Source organism: Phaethon aethereus (genome assembly GCF_964289735.1).
Source record: "Phaethon aethereus genome assembly, chromosome: 15".
In the NCBI taxonomy this organism is placed as follows: domain Eukaryota; kingdom Metazoa; phylum Chordata; class Aves; order Phaethontiformes; family Phaethontidae; genus Phaethon; species Phaethon aethereus.
The window spans coordinates 9,441,912-9,460,412 of NC_138591.1; the positions used below are offsets into that span (position 1 = coordinate 9,441,912).

Genomic DNA, 18,501 nt, shown 5'->3' on the forward strand with positions numbered 1-18,501 from the left:
GTCTGAATGAAGTTGCCTTTTTTTCTTACTTAACTCCTTTAACTTTATGGTATAAAACTAAGAATATATACACACAACTAACTTCTGGTGGCAACCATACACGGAAATTGCAGTTTTAAGTAATGCAAAATGCATATGTCAGACACAAGAAATAGAAAGTGTGAAAAAATCACAAATTAGCTTAATGTTGACTTATGGTGGTCTTTAAATAAACAAGAACATGAATCTTACGTGTACACAGTAGTATGTATATATAAGTTTTAGCATGCAATTTTTCTACAGGTATTAGAGCTTCACAGCCCTTTATTACTTCAATCTGCTTGTATTAACGTGTCATTGTGTGTCTATCATTTCTGAATATACATATATGTATAGAAGATGCAATATTTGAATCAGTGCTGAGAATGCCATTCATGCTATTAAAAAATAGCCATTTTATCCTAGCGAGTGCTGTCGTCTTAAATTGTCACAACATTTGGCTTCTTTCTTTGGGTTCTTCCTGCATATGCTCCTAAAAATGAAGTAGAAATATTACCATTTTAGAAGTAGTAGTTCTGTTTTTTTGTAACAGGATTATCCAACAAAAATAGCTGAAAAGTTTAGGACAATTTTTTTTTAAGCAGTATTTATATATTAAATAGCTACTTTTAAATGACAAGTTTTCATAATGTTATACCCCAAATGCCTTACAAAAAATACCTATATGTTTGAAAGTAACATTTAATAGTACTTCCTTCCTCACAGTAACTAATCCATCTTTGTTTCTGCTACTCTAAAATATCTACAACTACAATTCACAAGTTTTTTAAAAAATAAGTCTGTCTGTAACATCACCAAGACAGAGATTAAATGACTGACAAGTTTAGTAATGCCATGTACTACTTTTAAACAAACTATCAATTAAAAAAAAATTATACAAGTCAAATACTTTTCCCCAGCTTCCATACTAATAAACTAAGAGACAGTTGTAGGTTTCCATATGTCGATATATACAACCAGAATTAAAAGTGCAGTATGAATAAGGTCATCAGGCAGAGCCTTTATAAACGGAAAGCTGCTCAAGTATAAAAATAAAGAAAGAAATCTATCCACATGGAACAAGTATATACATATATATATACACTTAGAAAGCCAGATTATACTATGCATAGCACAAGTATCTTCCAGTAATAAGGGTTTAGCACTGCAGGCTGCTAAGAGTAGCACAACCCAGCATTCATTAGGTTCAGGCAGTTATCAAGTGTCCAGCAATGTGAGCAAACATTTACACAAAGCAGTGAAAATCATACCACATGGTGCAGAGTGGTGGAAATGGAAGACAGCCATGGAAGAGAAGTAACTACCAGGCAACTAAATGAATGTGACAAAGTAAGTGCCAGTCTTTTTTAGGATCCTCAGTTACTCTTTGTCAGAGTTGCAGTGGTTACTTACAGGTGTCCAAGGGCTACAGTCAGCACAGTGCAAAGCAGCTTTGGAAATGCCCAGAGACCTTACCACAGCGGGATCCCTCACATCTGAACACTGTTCCCACTATACAAAAAGGCATTCTTGCTGGCCCAGCACTCGCCAGTGCTGTACTCTTCAGCTCACCTGTGATCTCATAGGACAAACAACCAGGCTGACAGGCATGATGCTTTGTTAGTGATTTAACACTGCCTCTTAACTCCCCTCAAGTGCACTCCAAGTTACATAAAAATCTCACATACAGAATAGGACAGTATAGGGAAGTGTGAAAAAAACCAGCAAGCTAGACTAAGGAACTGAAGAAGGCAAATTTTATTAAAAAGAGTTATAGTCCTTGTGAACAGCATTATCCCCCAACCTCTTCCAGTGGCAAAGGGAGCAGTTACACAAGGCCTCTCTCCTATGACGTAACGACTGACTAGCTGTGCGTGAGTAGCTGGTCTGGCGCCTTCCTGAAGTGCTGCCCTGAACGCTAACACACGTCACAGCACACGCCATCTCACACGGGCAACCTGCCCCCTGCTCAGGCTGGGCAGGCATGCAGGAAAGACCATGCTTGGCCAAGTGCTGCTACCACCCAAATACTCTGTGTGCCTCATGCCCCATATTTCTTTTCCACAACACCAACTCAGACTGGGTAGAAACAACAGAGATTAATAGGTCTAGTCGCAGCACCTGCCTGATCTCAACCACCTTTCTAGCACGATCAGATCACATTAAATGCTCTGCCTGGCACAGCTTGGAGGCTATTGACTGAGCATCTCTGTCCTATTTAAATTTTTTTTTTTTTTAAATCAAAAAATAAGACTCGTTACAGATTTATTAGTTTGTACTTTTCAGCACAGAACTCTGGATTGAAGGAGTACAAAATAACAAAATCTAAATTTAGGATCACCAGTTGATTCCTAAAAGAAATGCCTTCTTGCTAGAAAAAGACAAGCAGCAATTGGGGTGGTATTAAAGCTAGAAAGCACTTTTCAGACAGAATTTAAAATGACAGCCAGAAGTGGGGGGGGGGGAGCGAAGAAAGTTAGTTGGATGAGTATGTTATTGTTTTCTTCTGAGGGTATGTCTCACATTGAATTTGAATGTGTAAGTGACATTTATATGTAATAGTTGTACTTTACTAATCCTCCTTCCCTTTTGCCCCTCTAATAAGGACAATTTAATTGTAAGTCAGGGATGAATGAAGACAAGAAATTAAATAGAAATATTATGGGTTAGGACTATAGCAGACTGCATAGTTGCAGATATAAATAACACTCTGTGTTATCACTGCTACAACTCTTTATTTTCTGACATGCACAATTTCCACTAAAATAAAAGAAGCATATGTATTTGTTTGGCTTTTTACATTTTCTTTTCAGACTGACTTGAGATTGTATTTTCTCTGTCCATGGTCTTTCCCAGACAGAATTTGTTGCCTCACTACAGATGACTTTCAAGGATCTCTCTTGAAAAGTATTTTTAGTACTTAAAAAAAAAAAAAACACAGATTAAAAAAAAAATTCCCCCCCAAAAAATTCAACATACTGCCAAGCCTTTCACTATTCACATTTTATCCACATTTAAAGAGACTTGGTTTTCTTTATATGTATTCAACATGTATTAAGGCTTTTCATTATTGCAAAATTATGCAGATTATTTCTTTCACAGCAAGTGTTCCCCATCTAATAATTTCAGAGCGCATTTCTATTTATTTAGTAGAAGTAGTCTAAGCTATTTATAAGGGAGCACAGGGAAGTACTGGTATTACGCCATGGGAACACATGTGATGTCCGAACACTAAATGAGGTTACGTTGTGTAATCAGAACTAGGCAGCATACAATTGGTGAGACACATCTGCTTTAAGTTCCAGGAAGGCCACTACAGAAGGCATTATATAGCTTTCCAGATATTCAACAAATAGCAATAAGGAAAGGCAGAGATAAATTTAGAGATATATCCCAAAGGATTCTTTTCATTGCCAAGTATCAACTCTCACAACTTAGATAATTATGACTAAGATAAACTCAGGGGCTTAGCAGAACAGCACACACTGGCAACACAGAAGAGAAAGAATGTTTTAAGTGGCTGTCTGATGCCAAACGCAAATGTAAAAAACACTGTAGATCATTACGAGCTGAGCATGAATTCTATGAGATTGGGGATGGCATCCAAGTGTTGTATTAGTGCTAAACTTGACACTGACACCACCCTTACACTACTTCTCTTTTACAACCTCTGTAATACTGTAACTGGTAGAGGTCTTGATTGTTTTGTTTTCCCTGTTCTTCAGCACTCCCATTTACTAATTAATACCAGACACATTTTTGCAAACTTGCAGATGAAAACTTGCCTTAATGGCTACCTCTGGTTACCTGGTTGCTAAAATTATATTGCTTACTTAATTTTCTTCTTTATATTTCAGAAAGATTATTTAATACCTTTGCTAATTTTTCTGTAGTGTCACTGACTGCAACTGAACAACTGCCTGCTCCACTTTAGCGGTGACAGCACTGCCAGAATTGGCAACAGAAAAATAAATGAACAAACCTTGGTTATAATCTCATCGTTTACTTTTTTATTTTGTCCTTTTTTTCCCCCTCCTTCTTCAAACTGAAGTGCTACAGATGCATATGCATAGTTTCTTACTATACGTCCCTCTACAGCCACTTCTCTTGGCTTCACAAAGTGCTATGAGAAGACCAAACACTCTGGGAAAACATGACATTTAAACAGTGTACACACTGCACTAAAACTCGCGTATACTCCCTGCCAGCATTGTCCAGGGCTTCCCTTATAGGAAAGGTCTGATACTTAATACATAAAGATAATTCAGATCACTATGGAAAACAGGTGAAATCTTACTACATTATAATTTGCCTTATTGAGCCCCAAAATTCCCAATTTTTATACTTGACTTGTGGAACTCTCCCTTGAGAGCAACGTGTAATTAAGATCTTAAACAGTTTTAAAATGTATAAATCACTTTATCTTTCAGTAAATTAAGGCTTGTCACTTAAGAAATTTAAAATCCAGTTAAAAAACAACCTGAAATTGTGGAAGATGTTTCATAGTGTTTTATTCCCTTCGTGGCTGAACAGGCTGAAAACTGAGAGGTTTGGCACTATTATCAAACCTTTTTAATAAAAGGTAACCAATCAGTAATCTCTGTATGCAAGTACAGGAATACTCCACTTTTAAAATTAAGTCATTAAGACTCAAACATTCTGTAAGATACCCCAGTAATATATATATTTTAGGACTGTATGGTGACTGAACACTGGTAAGTCTGAAACTGTCCTTCCTGTCCTTTCAGTAGGCTTTGTGTTGAAGACAAGTTACACGTGTACAGAACTAAGAATCAAATGGCATTTAGATTCTAATCCAGGTCTAGTTTGACTATTAGCTTCTCAGTTACAGTGAATATATCTGGCAAACTTTTTTACAACTGGGCATCTGGTGAGTGAAAGCAAATGAGCCGTGCAGTACATTCTATATACTATGTTCATAGAATTTGAAAGTGGATGGTTAAGTTACCAGCACACGTTTGTTTAAAGAGATAGGTTAGATTTAAGAGATAGCAAAGCAGGTGCACAAGAAAAGGAAAACAATATATCCCCCATTTACTTTTTCTAGATACTAGTAACTTATTTACTATAAGATCCAAGCACCAATTTTCTACACACCTGAAACAGCCTTGTTAGACACTCTGCTCTCTGGGGCCTTCTTTCTATTTTGCTCAACCCCCTTCATTGAGGTCTTAGGGGTTCTAATTAAATATAAAAGAGTTAATAAGTCACTTGCATCAAAGTTGAAAGGCTGTATCCAAAAATATAAAGACACTATCAAACTGTGTTTGACAGGGAAACATTTTTTACAGTGTCCCACAGAGCCGCCTCCTGAGTACGTGTACAATTCCTATTGACATTATTATGGCTTAAGTAGATACATTAAATAGAACATCTCCCCATGAACAAATTTTTAAAACTCTATTCAAGAAACCGATTTAGTTAGGATACTGTGGCATTACAGTCTACGTTTAAAAATATACGTATTTCATTAAGTGGAAGCAAAGCTTCATGGAATGAATGTTACAAATAGAAATGTTGGAACAGTGTAAATGGAGACAATACACAAGAGGATGAGAACACTAAATATTTTCTTGCAGTATAAGGTAAAACAAAGCTTCATCACTCTCAAAATACTGTGAGAAGTAATTATTTTTACTTTGAACAGAAGTTGCACCAGTATGTGTAAATATTATTCAGAAATCACTGTGCTCTTGCACTTAGCATTTACTTTCATCTTTAGGTTATAAACATGCTATGCCCTTACCCTTGTCTGCAAAGCAGTCTGTGAACTGGGGCATTCTGTCCTTGATTTGGTTGAAGCACGCTGTTAAAACACAAACTTTTATTAGTGCTTTTTCCCTTCTTTAAATAAAAAAAAAAATCTCATAAGGAATACCAAATTATGCATCATGTTTCACATAACAAACTGCAGAAAGGCTGACAGGTTCTGTAATGCAGATGACACGTAGGCAAAAGTGTTAGGAATTAAAAGTTCCAGAATAGGATTACTACTTCCATAATTTAAAACGAAGAAACAAAAAAGCATACAGATAAAACTCCCTCAACAGTGCCTGGCGTTCCTAGTCATTGAGAAGAACATACAGGAAAAAAGGATTGAATTGCTTAAACTACCCAGTGAAGAATGAACTGTATTAGTAGGCAGCACATCTTCAAAGCTTTTGGGTAAGCATGGGATAAAAATGGTTTTTAAGGGATGACAGGTATCTGACTTTTTATACTAGAAAAAGGTGCAGACAGGCCTCGTAAGAGAAGGGCTGCTGTATTCCTGAACAGCAAGTATTGAACACTGTAATTTTTGTGATCTAAGCAAACAATCACACAATCTAGAAGCAAGAACTTTTCCTCATAACAGAAAGCCCCTTCTTTTCTGACAGCTTTCTAAACACAGCATATCAATGATTACATTGAAAAGTAAAGGGTATTAGGAAAAGTAGTGTCAAACTGAAACTTTGAGATACTAATAGTGTTATCTCAGAGAAAAACCTTGAACCTGAGCAGAGATTTAAAGCCATAAATAAATAATTTCTGAAGATAAACTTTCAGAACTGACTCTGAAGAAAATAAGTATTTTCTAACTTCTAATGAGCTAATAAACCCCTTTCTCAGACCATGCTAAATCAGATTTCATTACTGTCCATCATAATAGTGGCAGGAATTGAGCTGATTGATGGCAAACGAGTGATGCAGATCAAAGAGTCTATCATCATAAGACAGTTCTTTAAACACATCCTAATACAAGTAATCTTCACTCACCGGCTTTCAGGAGTTTTTTGTTTTATGATTATTTTTTTACTTGGCATTCCCATTTCTGAAGCCCTAGAGAAACAAAAGTATTGAAACATATTTAAATCATAAAGTTGTCATCTAGGTCTTAAACAGAAACAGTAAGAGAAAGCCTACAACAGGATCTACATCTGCATGTAATACTGCCAGAGCAGTACTACAGATTATCACCTTTTACTCATGAGCAAGTGTAAGACAACCGTTCAGTCCACTGTGTTACAGGATATTGCCTGCTACCACCCCCCAAAAAAACTTTGCCAGAGATACTCTACCAAGTTATCTCTTTTGCTAGGCACTTTAGAAAGATTGATAAAATAACTTGGAGCACTTTTTACAATTTACAAAATCAACCACAAACCAAGTGCACAAGGATCATTTTGCTCACCAGTGAAATGTAGCATAAATGCACAACTCGGAACATTTTTCTCCCATACAAACAAGAAGTCTCTTAAAGAGAGTGAACTACTATTAGAAAATCACCACACACCTCAAGACTTTTATTATTCATTCTTCCTACAGAAGATATTAGTTTGCAAAGAAGCTGTTACACCAAAAACTTCTTTTCACTATTTCTAATGCCTCCTACCCATCCTCTTGCACCCTGCCCACCACCACAACAAAGGGAGAACTGCACATACTTCATGTACTTTTTCCTGTCCAGAGATTTTTGTGTAGCTGTGGAAAGCGTTGCCTTCTCTCTTGGGCTCTTTACTTTATCCTAAAAAAGCACAAGAACCGATAATAACACTAGTTACTGCTTTTATTGAGCTTAACCCCATCGGACCTGCCCCTTCTTAAAAAAACAAAATTAAACAAACAAACAAAAAAAACCCCAACAAAACCCAAACAAAACCAACAGTGTTTTCAGTACTAAGTTCACATTCAGGCTAAATTCAAGGGGTTTTTTCTTTTTCTAAATTAAAGGACCTTCCTTATATTATCAGATTAAAAATATTTGTGTGCCATAATGAATACTTATTTAAAGTATTAACTTTTTGTTATTACTTTGAACATGTTTTTCATTCTATTTTTTTATACATCTACACACTACGTTTCAACATAGTAATCTCCTAGTACACTGACCTCTTTTTTATTTGAAAAAATTTATCTACAGAAGCATAATTAAACAACAATTCAGATTTAAAAATAACCTTTTTACTGGGTGAGGAAGAATCTCTTAAAAGCAAAATTATTCCATACTTAAAGTCTTAAAACAGTTTACATTCTCTTGACTGCAACACACCATTTGCCTGAGCATCTTCTCTTTAAGAACTTCACGATCATGACGCAGAATATTCATTCTTTCCGATGCCTCCATCGTAAAAAAGATGTCATGGATGTCATACAGAGCAGCTCGCAGCTGAAAAGAGTAATTAAGGTTTTAATAAAATATTCAGTCAAGTTAACATTCCCATGACCATCAAGCTCTTCTCACTTTCAATTGAAACAAAACACTTGAAAACATAATTTTGAAATCTCTCTTAATGTGTCAGCACAAAAATGGAATCTTCTCTTCACAGCGATAGTTTAAACCTTTTACTTTAAACAAAGTCGCTGTGAAGGTTTTAGGTATTTATATTAAAGCAGGATAGCTAGGAAAGAAGAGAAAAAAAAGGTTTAAATTGTGTCACCTGAGCCATTACTCTTTCATGAAGGGATGCATCTTGTGCTGAAACACTTCCTCTTTTTAACGGGGCTTCAGACTGAAAATTTTTAATGAACTCCATAGTATCCTGGGGAAGACAGGAAAATAAGATCAAGCACCAAGCACAATCCTTCACCACAAAGGAATCATTACAAACCGTACGCATAGGACATACAGTCTTTGTTTGACTTGGACCTTATGACACTAAGCAATGCAACACTCAAACATGTTCACATGACAGACATTTACAAATTCTTCTGAAAGCAGAAAATTCATGACTTCAGATATGAGCAAGACACGAGCAAAAACAAACAGGAGAAGCTGCATAATAAAAATGCTGATCTTACTTTTACAGTTTGCTTAAGATGTTTCAGTTTTTCTGTCCGCAGGAGTCTACGAGTGAGAAACCCCTTTGCCACAGCAGTGATCTTATCGAACTTCATTTGTATCTCCGGACTGAAAACCTTAAAAGAAAAGAAGTATCTTCTAAACATTTGATAAAAAGCAGGAATTATGAATTATTTTTCAAATAGCATCAATCAAGTAAGAAACAAGCTGTTGATAAGGGGTTTGGCTAGGCCAGAAGTACCCACCATAATATTAATTATTGTTAAATGATTATTTTGCATATATGAACAAGAAAAATATTCTACACAGTTCTCTTGTGTAATCAACGTCAATATAGGAAAGGATACTAAACTATTCTGTGAGATTTATTACTGCACAGCTATTATAAAGTTACCAGTGTCTTACAAAAACTAGAGGGCTTTTTAAGCTATAAATAAACCTTTTTTTCCTTACCTGAGTCCACCTCGTTTTGATCCTGTTACTTGGCCTAGACACTGAGGTTTTTATAACTCCGCTACCTGATGGTCCCCAGAGAAAGAATGAAGTTTCACTTGTTGAAGCAAAGGTGTTAGGTGTTGTAGTATGAGCAAAACCTGCATGCAAAGCAGAATGTACAGTTCAACACACGGACTTTGTTCATAAAGTAATGACTGTGTGCATATAACACATATATATACACACAAATACACACACACTCCATAAAGAACAACAAATGCAGATAAAAATCAAGCACATACATAAACTTTAACTCTGGTTACAGTCAGGAAGCCTCTTTGGGCTTAAGAACAAGGAAACTCCCAGTGCTGTTAGTTATTCTTACTCAAATTGCAGATTATAATACTTGTATATTGGGAGGAAAAGCATCCGTAAGCTACAGCATGAAAAATCACTTACCTAATGTTAAAATTGCTACAGAAAAATCTTACAAAGCATCTCAAAGAAAATGGTTTTAAAGTGTTTAATGTTGCGATCGTGGATTCTAAAGATGAGCAAGGAATAAGCATACAGTTCAGCAATTTCACTCTCAAATTAAAGTTCCTTTGCTGTTTGCTGGTTCGAATACCCAATTTCCATTTGTGTTTGATAAGCGCATGTTAAGATACTCAAGAAACAGAGCTCAGCTCAGAGGTAGCAGCTTTGTTTACAAGGTCAATTACAGGCAAGAAGCAATCTGAGTATTTCTGATTCATTTCCTAGCAAAATTTACTAAACAGAAGACAAAACAAAACATTTCATAATGTACTGAACAGGTGAGACGTGTTCCATCAGCTATAGCCGTACCTCCTTGCAGTCAAGACCCCGTGGCAGAGCCCTTCTACCCCTCCTACACAAATGAGAACACTTGGCCCACTGCTGTGCAGCTACCTGGCATGAGGATGAACCTTCTGTGACATGATGCAAGTCCATCTCCTCATCCTTCATCAAATCAATTTACTTCTAGCTTGTTTTCCTCAAAAAGGCCCTCTAATAATTATATACAAATGCAATACATGAAACAGTACAAGGATGGCTCAAAGTGTGCTAAATGCCAGCTAGACAAAGATGCAACACGGAATTTGTTTTATGTATGTACTGAAGGCACCAGCTGTCCGCATATCCTGACCAACAAGTTCCCTAGGACAGGGACAGTGGGGCAGCTGGTCCAGCCAAGCACTGCAGAGTAAAATATATCACAACATTTAATCTATATTCTACCCTCACAGTTTTACCAATGCTGGTAGAGTTTGCATTATGGACCGTCTCCAGCTGAGACTGCACACTTTCCAGCAAGCCACTTTCGCTTTTTTTCCTCCACTCCAACTCCATCCTACTGTTAATATTCACTTTGGAAATTTCTATTTCCGTTGTAGCAACCTTCTTTCCTTTCAACTTTCTCTCCTGCTCTTCCAGTTCCTACAAAAGAAAGAGTCAACTATAAGACTATTTTTCTAACTCTGCAAAGCAATAGAATATACATTTTAAAACCAGTTGCTTCCTGACAAACTGCAATACAACACACTTTACTTAGAATTTGTCCTTTTTACCTTACCTTCTGCAATTTCTCCTGTTCTCTCTCTTGTTCAGCTATCAGAATTGACAGTTGTTGCGCATGCTGTTCTTCAAGTCTCTTCCTCATTTCTTCAAAAGCCAACATTTTTGTTTTTAAAATATCTTCTAAGAAGATACGTTACAAAAAGAATCAAGCATTAAATAATTTCTATGTGATCTTTGCTACAGACATACATGCTTTTAAGAGTAGTTTGCATCATCCATAAAAAAGTACAACTGTCTTTGATATTAGATTTCCATTATGTACTGCAAAGAACCTCATCATTTACTACAGACCTTAAAAAAATTTGCATGTTCATATTTGTTGGATAAGCATGTGAATGGAACAGCAGTAACACCAACTGAGCCTATATTAAAATAAGGACACAAAAAAATCTAGCTATAAGAATAGTATACCTACACTTGCTTCAGTAAATTAAAATTATTTATGCCACTTCAGCTTGATTTGGTAGAGACACATATAGATGTAACAGTCTTGAATTGGAAGAAAATACCTATATAATGATTTGAAACCTGTTAAAAGGTATTTTAATTCAGAATCTTTTCTTTTAGTAGTCTTATTTACGCCTAATGGAATAAGACATTATTTTCTTAGCAAAACTAAACTTTCTACATTCCAATGGGAAATTAATATTTGTGGTCTCAAATGATACCCTTGAGAATAAATACAGAATTCACAGAACTGATAACCAATGTTTTAGCTGATGCTTCCTCATAAATTGTTTAATCAAGTATTTGTTCCAAATAGCTGTTATAAGACTTTTGACTCCAAGCAACTCCTCAGACAGCAATTACTCCATTCTGTAGCAGTCAAAAACAGCTCAACTATCAAGCTGAATTTCAGAATGGCAATTGAAAATTAGAGAAATAATGAAGTTGCTGAAAAAAAGATAATTTACATGCAACAAAATTTTAGTGTTTTGATATTATATACATACTTAGAACCACCAATGAATGACTAAAAATAACTGGAGGGTTTTTTTCCTGAAAGATTTATAAATTGATAAAGTAAGCTTAAGAAAAAGCCTCAACTACAGGAAATCTTTTACCTTTTGCCATACTATCAGGGACAGCATTCTTGGCAATGTAAACTGGTCCCACAGGATATTTCTGTTCTTGCAACCACTGCTTCTCTTGTTCTTCCTTTCCAACTGTTAGAACACAGGGACTAGTTTCTTTTTGGCAGTTGTCGGTGTCCAAATCAAGTCTACGTTTTACCTTTTCAAAACTATTTTCTAGAACCTGCTCATTTGCTGCGGAAACACTTGGAGTGTCCATCTGCTGTGGCATATTCTTGTTCTGCATTAGTAGTGGGGATGGGTTTTCTACATCGTAAGATTTATTGAGTTCTACTGGTGAATTACATTTAGTATTTTCTAGCAAACTAGATGGTTTGGTTTCATTCACAGCTAGGAGCTTCTGTGTTACTGTAGACTGACTGATGGCAAACGGCTCATTCAATTTTGGAGCTACAATATTAGTACTAGTCTCTACTTTATATGGCCCTCTGCTGTCCATCACTACCTGTCCTTCCACTGTAGCCGACAAAGTTCCTTTGCTTTCCAAGTGTCCAAAGGAATGGCGATTTGGTTTGCCAACCCCCAACCCATCACAAGGACCTGAAGAATTCCTGTTAACACCAGGAACTCTGCTAGGGCAAACCATAGTGAAGTCCACCATGAACTTTGGCACTGATTCAGACACATTATTTTTATCCGCAATATCTTGCATGATTAAATCCATCGCTCTACCCTTGCCTTTAGGACTTAATTCGTAAGCATTCACAGGGTTATTTATAACAATGTGTCCCATTGATAAAGGTCTTGGGCGCCTTCGGTGCATTTTAGGGCTCATGCTTGGCTCTGGGCTCGGCAATTTGGCATAAGAGCCTGTGAGGCTCCTGACAATGCTACTGTCACGATCAAACATAGAATTCTTTTTAAATTCTTCATCCGAATCCGAATCCACCATTGGGGGTGTTCCAACTCTCATAGGTATGTCCACTTTAGAAAAACTAGATAAAGTTGACATACTTGTGTTATTTGTATGAGTAGAGGCACCTTGAAGAAGGGTATTTGATTTATTAAGACTGGGTTTATCAAGTGTCAGAGCAGTGCAACTTCTGCCTGTCAGCTTTACCCTTTCTTTCACAGAGTCAGTTGTTTTAACTCCATCATTTTCTTTGTCTGAATGACTTTCATTCATACTCCTCTTTGAATTACTTTTTGAGCTACGCTTGATTTGCTCTTTCTCTATGTACTCCCTAGATTTCTTCATCAGGTTCTGAAGACTCATTACGTATGGATCTTGGACTTCCTCGTCTGGTGGCAGCACTCCTAGTCCTTCTTGCTTTTGCAAAGTGTGTGACACAAGCTTACTACGTGTGTTATCAGGAGATGCAGCCCTTGAACAAGGTATATCTTCTGAGAAGTGACTCTCACTTTGCTTTGGAAAAACATTTTCTTCTGATGCTTTAACTACTTCTGTCACATTTGATGTCACCTGCTGAGCAGCATCTCCTGGCATAGGTTCTGGTGTCTTTTCAAGCGCTGTGGGACCATGCCTGTCAGGAGAACATGCCAAATTGACATCTGATAGAGTTGTGAAGTCAGCTGAAGCTTTTGAATCTGAATCAGGGCAAGTATTCTCAGCCTCCTGTGCATTCACATCACTCATACTAGGTCCTTTCCTGATCTGCAAATAAAAATTGAAAAAAAACACGTATTTTTGATGAAATCTCCTCAGATTCCTGCAAACTTCCCCTGAATTTAAAAAAAGAATGCTACCACCTTAAAACCAATAAAAATTTTCAGTTCAACTGTTACCGATTTCCTAAAAATTACAGTACAGAGCTCTTGGCAATGAGAAAGAGGTTCTTGGAATTAGAATATAAATTTGAATAATGCTCCACTCAGCATTTTTACTGATACCAAGTATCTGAATGCAAAGATGCCCTCTTTTCCATAAGGTAATTTGGATATAGTCAAACAAATGTATGGCTTCAAATTATCTTGCAAGATTCCTCTTAAAATATTAATACATGCTTGTATTAAATAAGAAAAGTAATTGAAATAGTACAGCATGAAATATAGACTAATCTATAGACAACTAAGAACAAATCAACAGAATTCCTAATAAAAATAGTGGAACTATAAAATAATTTCTTTACTAATCCAGAGACAATTAAATACGAGTTTTCATTTGTCAAATACTTGAAAAACAACTTTATATAAGTGAGAACTACATGCTACTTCTAGCCAGCATTTGTTTAAAAGGATTTTCACACTAAAATTATCCTATAGGTTTATCCTATAGGTTATTCTTTGTGTTGCAACTCAATTACCAAGGACACCTTTGGGGGAAAAAAAAAGTGAATTTATTTTTGTATTGAACATATGTTCCTGGTCTGCTCTTCAAATCCCAAGCCAGGTGACTGTTGCCATGTACACTCCAGTAAACAAAGCAAACTAGTAAGTTTTGTTTGCCACCTTAGTAACTCAACAAATTCAGTGTTAACTGTACTTGTATAAGCAACAGGTTATTATAAAGACTGTATTACAACTGTTTCAAATGCAGATAATACTGCTTGATTAGATGTATTCAATATTCTTTTCAATTTAAGCCTCTACTAAATTTATCATTGAAGCAGCAAAGAAAACATAATAGTTGCAGTAAAATTATAAAGGCATAGAACAGAATTACAAGTTGTTGTGAAGGTACTTTTAATTCTGTAATCATGAGAATGAATATAGATTATTTTCTGATTAAACTATGAGCTTGCAAATAAAGCAAGCCGGTTGCTCTAACACTGAAGGGTTTGTTCATTTGTTTTTACAATCTATTCCTTTCAAACACAGTTACAAAAGCAACAGTCAGTCATCTGGTGTGGTCAGTCTTTTGGCATATTTCAAAAGCAGCAGTGAAAAGCAAGTCCCATGCATTACAAAGAATGTAGATATTCTCACTAAATGATCAATTATCAGGTCACGTAGCATGAAATACTAGCAAATGTTGGTTCTGGAGAGTTAACTGCTCCTAATTTCATGCTTATATTGGTGAATACTTAAACCCCAACACTTTCTCAAAATGTCTATAAGCAGAGAAGGTGGCTTTGGACTAACACAACCTGAACATTTTCAAGAATCTCCTGAACACGATTCAATAGAGCTCTTTTCCGGGAGTTCTGTCTCCAGGTCTCTAGGTCCACTGCTTTCTGTTTATATTGCTGTATTTCCTTTTTCTTTTCAAGGCTAAGCTGCAAAACAGGGTGTAAGAAACATTGTTCATATCACTAAATGCCAACTTCAATACAGAATTACAGAAATAAATTAGAAAGAAAAACAACAAAATAAAACAATAGAAAAACAATAATCACCCAAGTTGAGACTTTGCGTGCATTTTAAACAACAGCTTCTTTTTAACCCACTGTACTTTTTTTTAATGGAAGATACACCAAATGCCTTCTTGGCACACATGCAAATGAGCATAAATGTAAAAGGGCATTTATAAAAAATTTGCACGAATATTACATGCTACAGTACCAACTTCAAATGACACAGGACTCAGACTGAAGGATGGGTCTTTCCCAGTCCCCTATGGATGATGGCAGGATTGGGTATCTGGTAGAGCCCTCTGTGACCCATCTTCCTACCTGTACTCAAACTATTAAGCTCTATGAAGCACTAGCTCACACTTGCCCTCTTGAACCAGAGGTGAATTTCACAAGAAGACAGGAATGTATGCAAGCAGTCTTCTGGATCCTTTCAACAATCAGAATCTGAAAATCTTCTGAGTTACTGCTTTAGAATATGTAGCTTGGATAAAAGTCAAAACTAGATCTACAAAACTACATCTACAAAAATTGGTTTCACAAACTTCTACAAAATTAAATAGTCTCAAGTCAAATTATGCATTTCTTCCATGAAACCTTAAAATATCCACCCATTTGTTAATGAAAAATATTACAATATATCATTTAGTCTCCAGTGTATATCTGTATCATGATTTTTGGAGATCATTTTTAGAGAGTCTCTCCATTCATACTTCCCATCACTGAAACAAGGAAGTCAGCTGCACTGTTGCACAAACCACCAACAGTCTTCTCCTAGGCTCTGTTTGCATTAAGCATAGAATGACTTAACGTAATTGATGAGCCTGTGAAATACATTAGAGGAAGCTGCAAATACATGAGAAAAAGAAATTTACTTAAAAGCTTTTTAACAATCTCAGTATTTCCTATTTGGACTTTTTTTTTTGGACACTTTTAAACAAACTCACATATTCAATATTTGAAATGTCAACATGATTTTACATCAAATTAAGCCCAGCAAAGAACATTAATCTATTTAATGCCACATTTTTATTCCCCTTGTGAAGATAACAAGTTTCAAGAAATGAAAGCAAACTGTAGTCAATGCGGAAAAAAGTACATTTTACCCCTTTACTTTGAAAAATTAAGGCTGGGAATGCTTAGAATATGCTAAGCAGCAGGCCAGATGATACCTCAAACAGACCTGTACCTCCAGTGGAATCATTACATATGGACATTGAAGCTAGTGCAAATAGCACCGTTAGCACACCAGCGAAGAAAAGAAAATAAACAGGAAAAAAAAAATCCTTACCAGCGGGGAAAGCACAGGAACTCCATAGAATTGAATGAGGGAGATATTTTTGTGCTGAACAGTGAAAGAGGTTTCTCTTTTTATTACCTCTTCTTGGATTCTGGAAAGATGCTTCTTACAGAATATTTCATAGTCCTCCATCTTCATGTTAACTAAGCTGCAAAGAATAATAGCATTACTCTTCCATGTACCTCCAAGACCACAAAAGGAAAACACCACCACAACTAATTCTGTATCACTATATTCCGGGAAAGAAATTATACATTAGAAAAATCACTTAAGTTTCTTTTCTTCCCATCATTAAAAAAAGCTGCGAAGTTGTTCTTTTGTTTCCCCATATAAAAAGAGAATCCACATATATGAGCAAAAGAAGATGACCATGGGCACACTGAGAAGAAAGCAAGCATTGAAATAATCGAGATTTACAAAACTACACATTCTACAGATAATTTTCATATTTTCTGCCAAAAACTAAACCAGGACTATCAAATAGATCTGTTCAACTGTAAAATAAATAAATAAATAAATAGCATGCAGCCAAATTTTAAAAATAATTTTTAAAAAAGCATTAAGCTGGTATTAAAGCAAGACCAGCTTTTACATTTAGGGGGCTGAGAGGAATTTGTGTCTCACTCCCATGAGCCTCCTCCTTGATACATCGCTGTGTGAACAGACGCCAATGCTTCCACCAAAAAATAAACTACAGCCTTTTTTTCCTTAAAAGAGCCTACATATCTCACACTGCTCATCCCTTCCGGAGTAAGAATTCGGAGCCCAGCACCTTTTGGCCAGGCCTGCCAACGCTTTTGTTCCCCTCGCACATCACTTCGGCTGATGTCTGCCTTCCTCCGGCCCTCCCCGGGCCGCCAGCGGGACCCCTGCGCCCGGGCCCGGGCGGCAGCCGCGCCTTTCCCGCCCCACACCCGCCTCCGGGAGGCAGGTGGCACCGGCGGCGCTGGGCCCCGCGGCCCCCCCCGCGCCCGGCGGCAGCGCGCCCACCACAGCCGCTGCCCGTCCCCGCGGGCCTCGACCAGGCGCACAACCCCCCCGAGGCCCCGCGAACCGCTCGGTACCTGCACGGGGCGCGGAGCCCCGGCGCGACCCCCTCGCTCCCCGCAGCCTGCGCGCCTCGCGCGGCGCCGCCCCGCCGCCTCCCAGCAACCGCCCGCGCTCCCGCGCCGGGTGCCGCGGCACTACAGGCCCCAGCGCGCACTGCGGGCCCGCTCCGCCCCGCCCTCCCCGGGGCGGGCCGCGGGGGACGGGGCGAGGCGCGGCCTCCGCTGCGGCCGAGCGCTTTAGGGAAAAACCTCTTGATTCGGTCTAGGAGAAGAGGTGAGCTCGATCTACAAAGCTCTTCACATGACTGAGCCCCGCGGGACAAATCTGTGCGTTTCGGGCGAGCTCCCAGGCAAAGGTAGCTCCAACTTTCCGAGGTACGAGGTGGGATGGAGAGCCATCCTGGTGCTCTGATTTCCAGTCGTTCCCACCCATAGGCCTCCAAGACCAATTACCCAGTTAGCACGAGTGAAGTCTATTCTGCTTTAGCACATTAAATATCATATGGCTGTGCAGTCCTTGTATAGTCAGGACCACAAATGTGCCAACAGCAGGTATCGGTTTCACTGAACACGCTGCGAAGGGAAGGATGGACATGAGAACTCGTTAATACACTCTCCAAGGACAGCATCGTGGTGTCACCGCAGACATCCTACCCCTCCCGCCGCAGGCGGCAGCCAGCTGCTGGCCTGGCCAGGCAGAGGAACAGGTAACGCTCACCCAGGAGGCTGGTCAGGCAGAAAATACACCCTTGTTTGCCAGCATTCGGCCCAGGCAAAATTCATTTAAATTTACAGAAACGTCTAGTTCCCAGAGAGCATTTGGAGATATTAACACTGTTGTTCTTGTTTCAAAAAACAACTCTTTCATCTGTTACCTCTTTAACATGTTAAGTATTATTGAGGGTTTTTTAAGTCTCCATCTTTAATCTTAACAAATGCTGTTGTTTATTAAAAG

The 18,501-nt window shown here is 37.8% G+C and overlaps 1 protein-coding gene across 1 annotated transcript; it reads right to left on the reverse strand.

Annotated features, from left to right (window-relative positions):
- Positions 1 to 458: 458 nt before the first annotated feature.
- Positions 459 to 16,872, reverse strand: CCP110 (centriolar coiled-coil protein 110; the record flags this gene model as incomplete). Its single annotated transcript, XM_082006980.1, has 14 exons — positions 16,489 to 16,872; positions 14,994 to 15,122; positions 11,917 to 13,561; positions 10,848 to 10,972; positions 10,528 to 10,711; positions 9,272 to 9,411; positions 8,818 to 8,934; positions 8,457 to 8,558; positions 8,069 to 8,185; positions 7,464 to 7,543; positions 6,796 to 6,858; positions 5,786 to 5,845; positions 5,137 to 5,219; positions 459 to 511 (listed from the first exon to the last, which is right to left on the reverse strand). The coding sequence occupies exons 1-14, from the start codon at positions 16,633 to 16,635 to the stop codon at positions 459 to 461; spliced, it is 3,045 nt and encodes a 1,014-aa protein (XP_081863106.1). The 5' UTR covers positions 16,636 to 16,872.
- Positions 16,873 to 18,501: the final 1,629 nt, after the last annotated feature.